Genomic DNA, 9199 nt, shown 5'->3' with positions numbered 1-9199 from the left:
AGGGTTTCACCATGTTGGCCAGGCTGGTCTCGAACTCCTGACCTCAGGTGATCCACCTGCCTCAGCCTCCCAAAGTTCTGGGATTACAGGCATGAGCCACCGTGCCCGGCCTGATGCCTATTCTTCATACCATGCTTTGCAGGCATAGAGTGAGTCCCTGGAACTCGGGGCTTTGAAGTGACACTGGGCATGACTCACTTATTCAAGCACGGATCACCCTGACCATGCTGGGGAGGCCTTGAAATCCCAGAGTCCATGCACAGTTCCTGGCTGCTTCTATAAATGTGCCCAGCCCTGAGGCGTGGTGACTGTAACCTGCTTTTCCCCGTCAGCCGGGCCCTGGGGAGCCCAGGCCTGCCCTACATAAGTCTGCACCTGGGCCGCACGGGACTGAGTAGTTAATATCATGGATTTCAGGCAGAGTGGAGGAGGAGGAAGGGCTGGGATGTGGAGGGGACCCTCAGACAGGTGTCCTGGGCAGAACACTGAGGGCCACCTGGCCAGCGTCAGCAGTCAGAGACTATAAACCCAATGGCAATGGACAAACAGAGGGTACAGAATTGGGCTGAGCGGTGGCATGCCTTGGGGGGGACCCTGAGGCAGGAGCCAGGGCCCCTCCAGGGCTCAGGGCCAGGGAGCCAGGGCTGGCATGACGAAGCTTAAACCACAAAACAGAAGAAAGCAAATCTGCCCCATTCTGCCTTCCGGGATGTCTCGCCCACACAGCAAGAGGACCTGCACAGGACAGGACCCGGGGGTGGGGCTGACCCGTGCAGGGTGTGCCGACCAGTCCTGAGGGGCTGCCCTTCAGGGTCCCTAGGCCGCCGGCCCTGCCAGGGGCTGTAGGAGCAGCAGTGGGGGAGGACAGAGAAGGCAGCCGAGGCAGAGGGACCCTCTCCAGCTGGCTCCTGCAGGGCTACGGCTCTGCGTTGCTGCTTGCCTGTGCTCCAGCCCCTGTAGCCTCCATCCCTCGCACAGCACCCCAGACTGGAAGAGCCCATGCAGCTGCAAGACAGTCCCCCCTCCCCTCACAGCCAAGCACAGCCTCAGCCCCAGTGTGAGGGTCTGGGACAGCAGACTGACGGGGGCAGGTGGGAAAAGACCACGTGCATGATGTGTGCATGTGACTACATGTGTGTACATGTGTAAACACACATCTAAGAGACAAGGATACACCCTCAACTCTTACTGCTCCCCGCACCAGACCCTCAGGGGAGGCTCCGGACCCCACATGTGCTTCCAGGTGGATGGCGAGGCTGCTTAGAACAGTCTTCACTCCAGGCAACACCTGGGGAGGATCCTGGGGCAGGAGAGTGGGTGCCACGTGTGGGGCCTAGAGGACGGTCTGGGAGGTCCCAGGGGAGGGAGTGACACCTGGGGCAGGGCAGGGCAGGGTGAGGGGAGGCTGAGGCTGGGAAGCTGAGGAGACCCGGGCAGCTCTGGGGCCCCAGAGGCCTCAGCCTGGGGGAGCTGCCAGGTGCTGGGGAGATCGTGGGTGCAACCCAGCCCTGCCCTGCGCAATGCTCCTCAACCCGTGCCTTGTCACCACCCCAGACCCTGGGTCCTCCCCACTCTCCCAACCCTCAGGGACCCTCTTTCATCCCCCAGCCCTAAGGACAGTATGTGGCTGCCCTCCCTGGCTGCCCGCCACCCCTGGGCTGGAGCTCCAGCCTCCTTTCCGCTCCTTCAGGCCCTGTCAGTCATTTGCCTGCTCCTGCTGGCCAGTGACCTCTTGTCCATTTGCTAAAAGAGCCATTGTTCAGGAAGAGATGGAGGGGAAGGGCCGGCTGGTCAGGCCTGGGTACTGGTCAGACTCTGGCGTGTGCCAGTGGGTGGACTCGGTTGTCCCCTGGGGCCAGCTAGGCAGCCCGTGGGCCGTGGAGGCAGCGTCAGGCAGCTGGGGAGGCCTGAGTGAGCTCGCAGGCCACCTCCCCTCCTCTCAGCGCCTTTCTTTCCAGCTGAGCCTGAGGGAGGCTGAAGAATATGCATTTTGCCCAGTAGGCTGCTACAGCCTCTTGTCCAGCGCAGACCCTGGGGGTGGGGGACACACGGGGGCTCCCCGAGCGGCCAAAGAGGCATTGGAGAAGGGACTTCCCTGAGGCGGCCTCTGGCTGGCGGCAGCTGGGAGCCCTCTGCTTGAGGAGCGGCTGTCACTGCATGGCCCCTGCAGGCCGTGGAGGCTCTGTGGCGGGATTGGGTGAGGAACATTTGAGCCAGAGGCCAGCCTGGCTCTGCGCGGCCCCGGGAGGCCAGAGGTGCCTCCTCTGTCATCTGGAGGAGCCGGCTGCAGAGGCCTCCTGTTCTGTTCCTCAGGCAGCGGCCCCGTCTGGCGTTCCCAGGCCACCCCAGTGCTGGGGGAGTTGCAGGTGGTGGGGTCACCTTGGAGGGGGTACAGCCCGTTCACATCGGCTCTGCTTCCCTCTCTCCCCACCCCCACGGGCTGGCTTGGCTGAGCCCGACGCTTCTCAAGGTGAGGGGGGCGTCCTTGAAGGCTCTGGACGCCCCACACCAAGGTCTTTGCACCAAGGTCATGGCCGCACAGGAAGCGGGAAGGGTGGCGGGGAGGTTATGGTCCGAGGGAGGAGGGAGGGCAGGGGAGGGAAATAAAAAGAGATTACATTTTTTAAAAGGTACTCTAGCTGTCTGCTGACACCGCCCCTGGTCTCCATCCGTTTTATAGCCTGACGGGCTTGAGCAGCTGGGCCTCGTCCGTGCGTCAGGGGCCTGCAAAAGGCGGGGGCTGGGAGCAGAGCCCCCGCAGGAGACCTGGATGGGGGCCACCTCTCCCCGGGCCTGGGTTCCCTCTGGGGCTGCCCAGGCCGGGCAGGGGCGCTCTGTGCAGGTGGGATGGGTGGAGGGAAGCTGGCTTGGGGCCGGCGGCCACTATCTGGGCCCATCTATCCCCCTGACAGGTCAATTTTCTCTCGTGTTTTACAGGAGCTTTCAGGGCAGGAAATGTGATCGGGCAGCTGATTTATCTCCTTACCTGGTCTTTGTTCACAGCCTGGCTCCGGCCCCTCACCCTGCTGCAGGGCCCGAGGACGTCTCCCCAGGGGTCCCCACCTCGGCCTCCTTGGGGGGACTATGCTGAGCCCAGCTGCCTCTGTGAGATGAAGATAAGAAGAAGACATGAAGGGCCTGCCTGGGGGCAGTCTGGCTTTCTCGCAGAGGGGCTGCACCTGGCTCCCTCCTCCCTCTCACCAGCAGCCTGCGGGTGGTGAGGATGAAGGGGCCGTGGGGCCAGGGTGCAGGGATTAGGAGGAGGTGACTCCCATCTCTTCTTCCTCATCGTGTTTTTCACCTCTTAAGTCAACTTTGGTTTCTCGGACTCAGAGTTCTCTCCTGACGGCAGCGGGGTCCTCAGATCACCGGTGCAGACAGGGCCAGACAGGGCCAGTGTGGGGACCCACTCAGCCTGTGCCCTCTGCAGGAGGGAGGGCTGAGGCCTCAGCAGCCACCCTGGCCACCTCCTGAAATAGTGAATGTCCTTCGTTTTCAGCTGACAAGCTCTGATCTTATAACAAGGTACGGAAGTGTTCAGAAAACTTTCAGCAGATGTTTGAGGAAAAACAGCTCAGCTTCCCATGCCCCCCACCTCTGCTAGGAGCGACCCCATCTCCCTCAAACAGAATTCTGGGAACCTGGGACCATAGGTCTTCCTGTGCCTCCCCTGCCAGCTCTGCACGACTTTGTCACGTACTAGAGCGCTGACTGAGGTGATGCTGCCGCTACCAAACAGGTGGGAGGCCAGCCCCAGCCCCAGCCCCAGCCCCAGCCCCACCGGGGCCGGAGCTCCCGGTGAAGAAGCATCTGCCTGGTCTGCAGGTGTCCAGGACACACCAGTCGACTGCCTGACTCCCGGTCAGGCGAATGCACACATCAAGTCCTTGCAAGCCAGGGCTGTGCTGGCATCTCCAAGAGGAGGAAGGGTCCTGGCCCTGACCACGGGGCTCCCTTGATGGGAGGGATCACAAACTTGGCTTCCTGGGGGGCGTCGTGGGGTGCGCTGCCTGCCAGGAGACCCATTCCTGGTCACGGGGTTCTGTCCCACACAGTGGCAGGAGCCACGCATGATTCTTGGTGGAAGAAGGTCCGCACAGCTGTGTGGTCTCTGCGGCCCGGCAGGGAAGCCCCCACGTCAGCCGCGAGGGAACTTCCCAAAGCTCAGCAGGTGCCTCTTCCAGCCGTCCCCCAGGTCTTCTCTTGGCCGCTGTCCTGAGCCTTGATCCATAGCTGACACTTCTAGAAAAGTCTTTACCGAGAAACAGACCGGCTGCATGGGTGGTGGGGAGTGCAGTCGCCCAGGGCCTGGAATCCGAGGGGCCTGTGGCCAAGGCTGTCCTGAAATTCTTAATCATTTTACCTCTGAACTTGTGGGGTTTTTTGTTGTTGTTGTTGTTGTTGCTGTTGTTTGAGGCAGACTCTTGCTCTGTCGCCCAGGCTGGAGTGTGGTAGCGTGATCTTGGCTCACTGCGAGTTCTGCCTCCTGGGTTCATGCCATTCTCCTGCCTCAGCCTCCCAAGTAGCTGGGACTACAGGAGCGCACCACCACACCCAGCTAATTTTTGTATTTTTAGTAGAGACGGGGTTTCACCATGTTGGCCAGGCTGGTCTCAAACTCCTGACCTCATGATCCACCCGCCTCGGCCTCTCAAAGTGCTGGGATTACAGGTGTGAGTCACTGCGCCCGGCCAATAATTTAAAATTTAACATTTTTCTTTATTTTAGAAGGACATTAAATAGCAAATAAACACCCTGGCAAATCGTGTGACTGTGAAGGAGAAGGAAACGCCTCCCCTGCCGGCACCTCTGCGGAGCCTTTTCCTGCCTTGTTTCGCTCCTGTTGCCCAGGCTGGAAAGCAAAGGCGCGATCTGGGCTCCAGCGATTCTCCTGCCTCAGCCTCCCTAGTAGCTGGGATTACAGGCACCCGCCACCATGCCCGGCTAATTTTTTTTTTTTTTTTGTATTTTTAGTAGAGACAGGGTTTCTCCATGTTGTTTGGACTGGTCCTGAACTCCTGACCTCAGGTGATCCACGTGCCTCGGTCTCCCAAAGTGCTGGGATTACAGGTGTGAGCCGCCACAGCCGGCCCTTTCCCTGCCTTCTAAACAAGTGGCCAGGAATTCTCCCCCTGCACTGGCCCCCCAGATTGTGTGGCAGGCCCTGCAGATGGCACAGGGGACAGGTTATTCCTTGTGGAAAGCCAGGCCCGGACACCTCTTAGGCATCGTCTGTTGGGGTGACCCTCCCACACCCAGCCTGGAACCCTAGCCAGCTCAGCCTCCGTCCGCTGAGAAATCAAGGTGACCTTCTGGCTCAGCCCTCAGGGGGCACTCACCACACAAGAGGTCCCTTTCAAGACCCCCTGTTCGGGGCTGGAGCCCCCAGGAATGGTTGGGGCAGCTTCCTGGAGCCTGGGAGCTGAGGGCATCTCATCTCCCCACAAGCGTCTGCTGCTGCTCCTGGCTGCCACCCATCCCCGTGAGATGCTGAGAGCTGGATACTTGTCTGTGCGGGTTCATGGGAAAGGGAGAAAGCCTGGCAGAGGGTTGGGAGCTAAGAAGCAAAGGGTGTGGAAGGGCCATCATGCACTTTTTTTTTTTTTTTTGAGACGGAGTCTAGCTCTGTCGCCCGGGCTGCAGTGCAGTGGCCGGATCTCAGCTCACTGCAAGCTCCGCCTCCTGGGTTTATGCCATTCTCCTGCCTCAGCCTCCGAAGTAGCTGGGACTACAGGCGCCCGCCACCTCGCCCGGCTAGCTTTTTGTATTTTTTAGTAGAGACGGGGTTTCACCGTGTTAGCCAGGATGGTCTCGATCTCCTGACCTTGTGATCCGCCCGTCTCAGCCTCCCAAAGTGCTGGGATTACAGGCTTGAGCCACCGCGCCCGGCTTATGCACTTTTGAAGACTCTACTTGCCATTGGCCACCCCACCTCTCCCTGCCCTCATCCAAGGACGGACAGGCCTGGCAGGTGGGCCGGAGCCGTGGGGCAGAAGCATCCCAGGCCTGGCCTCAGAGGAAGGGGCCACAGTGAAAGTGGAGGCTGTCTGCACCCACCTCCCCAGCCCTTGTCTCTGGGACCTCGGCCTTACCCCAGGCGCACCCCAGGCTGCTCACCGAGGTGGGTGCCCTGCCCACCGCCAGCTCAGATGCAGTGTGTAGACTCCCTTCTCTCTGGGGGTGAGCGTGAGTTCCCCCTCCTCCACATCAGGAGGCTGGGAGAGAGCTGGAGGGCCCTGGGATCTCCCTGACCCTGGTCATCAGCCCCGGCCATGATGGGCCCTGCATGTGCCATGGGTTTGGACTCAGCACCCCACTGGAATTCTGTTAAATCTCTGATTTTATCTGAAAACTTCCCCCACATGTTGCATCGCTCTGTGAGGCGTCCGTGTGTGTCCAGGCAGCAGTAACAACACTACTAACGCTGGCGGCCGTCACTGGAAGCCAGTCCCGAACATGCCTGCCGCCCCCCCAGGGCCTGTTTCACCCTCATGACACCAGGTGTGGCAGAGACCGGGACGAGGAGCAGAGGCCTGGACCTGTCAGGGTCTCAGCAGGGGGAGGCTGGCCTGTCACGAGTGTTTGATGACCATGGAGAGGAGGTGGTGCAGGGAAGCGTAGCTGCTTCCAGGGGAAGGGCGGGCAGGGGTTCTGCATTGATTAAGCGCCTACTGTGTGCCAGGTCCTTTGTGGTCTTCATTTAATTTATTGCCACAGCCATGGGAGGGACAGATGAGGAAACGAGGCTCCAGTGAAGACACTTGTCCAGTCCCCTGGCTGTGGAAGGTGGGGAAGGGACGTCAACCTGGGCTCGGGAGAGATGAGGAAGCTGAAGCCTAGAGCCTTGTGGGGTCTGGAACTGCTGTCCTCCCGCTGGGGCGGCACCACCTGCCTCTTCTTTTAGAGCAGAGATCCTACAGAAGCTGGGTCCTCGCCTGTCAAAGGCAGACGCCATTCCTGACCACGTGATGGCCTAGATGCGACCAGCGTCTGGGTGTCTGAGTGGGAACTGGGAGGGCCCGGCCAGGCCCGGCTCACGGTGACTCTGCCTGCCTTGTGCGGCTGAGAGCTGGCCTCTCCTAGACTTCGCTGTCCACTGACGCCCAGTGCCCCTGCAGCCTTCTCTTCCTGCCCCCATGAAGGTGACACTCTCCTGGAGGCTGCTTCAGCCCTCTGCCCAGAGAGCAAGCGGAGGGGCCTGGGATCCCACCTGTGTTCCTGTCTCTATCCCTCCTCGGCTGTCACCAGCTTTAATTACCCCGGCTCCATCCGCCCCGGCCCCTGCGCAGCTGGAGAGCCTCTTGGGCGGGCGCAGGGCCCCTCGCCTGGGCACGCCGCATTCCTGCATTCCTCCCCGGGGCCCGCCGACCTGCCCTGCCGGCTTCGGGCAGCCTCGGGATGCAGGGAGCCGGGTGTGTGTCGGGGGCGCAGCTGCTGGATGGGGAGCCTGGAGACAGCCCGGCTGTGCCCTGGGACTCCCAGCCCACATCCCCCTGCCACTCTGCATCACGACCCTGTCCCGCAGCCTGGCAAGAAGTCAGTGATTCATCACTCGGGCCCTGGGGGCTGCCTGGAGGGGCTCGGGTGCTTCTAACAGCAGGGAAGGGAAGGCAAGAGAACCTTCCACAGTTGGGAGCAGCAAAGCGGCCCAGGAAACCCCCCACAGGATGGGACCATCTGAGGTTCCAGCCACGCCAACTCCCCGGAGCAGGGCTCCCAGCCTAGTGGTATCTGGACAAGCCCTGTCTGGGGTTCACCTTCTCGGGGAGACCCCCTGCTCTTTGGGCTACTGTCCCGGGGAGCCTCCCCCTTCCTGGGGCTGGGTGGACCAGCTGTGAAATGGCAGCTCCCCCTTGAGGGGCTGGGGAGGGAGGAGGGGGCGCTGCCCCCCGGCCCTTCCCTACCCCCAGGCTTCCCAGATGGTCTGCCTTCAGCTCCAAACAGGAGGGGCGGCCACCTGTGAGGTTCTGTGGGGCCCTAGTGGTCACTCCCCAAGCTGCCTGTGTCCCTGTGTCTGGACAGGCACCTCTCCACCTCTGTGTTTGGGCAGCTCTCCCCTTGTGTCTGGAATTTTTAGAAAAGGGGAAAAAACGTAGACGAAAGCAGGCTTTTTATCTTGTTGAACGCTCCCACACCCTCACTCGTTACACCATGGTAGTGGAAGATTCAAAGGAAGGTTCCTCCTGCAGTTCTTGACCGGGGACATTGCAAAGGTCACATTGTCCGTCCAGCCCCTCCCCACCCTGACGTTGCTCCTGGAGTGGGGACGGGGATGGGGTCTGAACCACCCCAGCTCTCAGGGGCCCCGCCCTGGGGAACACACGTCTGCAGTGTTGCCCACCACTGCCTGGAAACTGGCCAAGGGCTCCACACGCCAAGACCAGGTGAGGGGAGGTGGTGGGTGGGGACCAGCCCTGCCCCTCTTCGAGACCCCCAGGGCATTGCGCCAGGCCAGCCTGGAGTCGGGTGTGGAGTGGTTAGTGTGAGCATTACATCCTCTTTTCCCTAATGTGGCTGAAAATGTCCCCGGGGCCAGTCCCTCAGGGCACAGTGCTGGACTCGATGCAACAGAAAGAGTTGGGGTGTTTGGCCGGGCGCGGTGGCTCACGCCTCTAATCCTGCACTTTGGGAGGCTGAGGCAGGCAGATCACCGGAGGTCAGGAGTTGGAGACCAGCCTGGTCAACATGGTGAAACCCCATCTCTACTAAAAATACAAAAATTAGCCAGGTGTGGTGGCGGGCGCCTGTAATCCCAGCTGCTCAGGAGGCTGAAGCAGGAGAATCGCTTGAACCCAGGAGGCAGAGGTTGCAGTGAGCCGAGGTCTCGCCATCGCATTCCAGTCTGGGCAGCAAAGTGAGACTCCGTCTCAAAAAAAAAAAAAAAAAAAGAGAGAAAGAGCTGGGGTGTCCCATTCTCAGGGCAGGGGTCAGAGCTGCATCCCTGGGGTGCCCTGAGTTTGGGGGTCATGATAACCTTCACCCTGCATGCAGCCCAGGTCCACACCTAGAAGTCTTGTGGCCTTGAGCACACTGCGTTGCCTCTCTGAGCCTCAGTTTCCCCATCTATAAAATGGAGAGGGTGACACTGAGAGATTGCTATTGGCTGGCTTCATTCATTGGACCCTAAACCAAACAGTGGCTTAAATACCAGAGGCTTGCTCAATGGGTGGTGGGCAGGCAGCTGGGCTAGGGCGGCACC

General features: G+C 60.8%; 1 protein-coding gene across 1 annotated transcript in view; it reads left to right on the top strand.

Moving 5' to 3' along the window:
- TMEM105 (transmembrane protein 105) overlaps positions 1 to 3221 on the top strand; it is a 136717-nt gene extending 133496 nt beyond the window's left edge. Inside the window, exons 2-3 of the mRNA XM_011968318.1 lie at positions 2314 to 2513; positions 2938 to 3221. Of these exons, the coding sequence (XP_011823708.1) occupies positions 2314 to 2513; positions 2938 to 3221 (484 nt within the window). The remainder of the gene's footprint in view (positions 1 to 2313; positions 2514 to 2937) is intronic.
- The last annotated feature ends 5978 nt before the right edge of the window (positions 3222 to 9199 follow it).

This window comes from Mandrillus leucophaeus, unplaced genomic scaffold (genome assembly GCF_000951045.1).
Source record: "Mandrillus leucophaeus isolate KB7577 unplaced genomic scaffold, Mleu.le_1.0 Scaffold1, whole genome shotgun sequence".
NCBI lineage: Eukaryota > Metazoa > Chordata > Mammalia > Primates > Cercopithecidae > Mandrillus > Mandrillus leucophaeus.
This window is presented reverse-complemented; position numbering and strand designations above follow the sequence as displayed.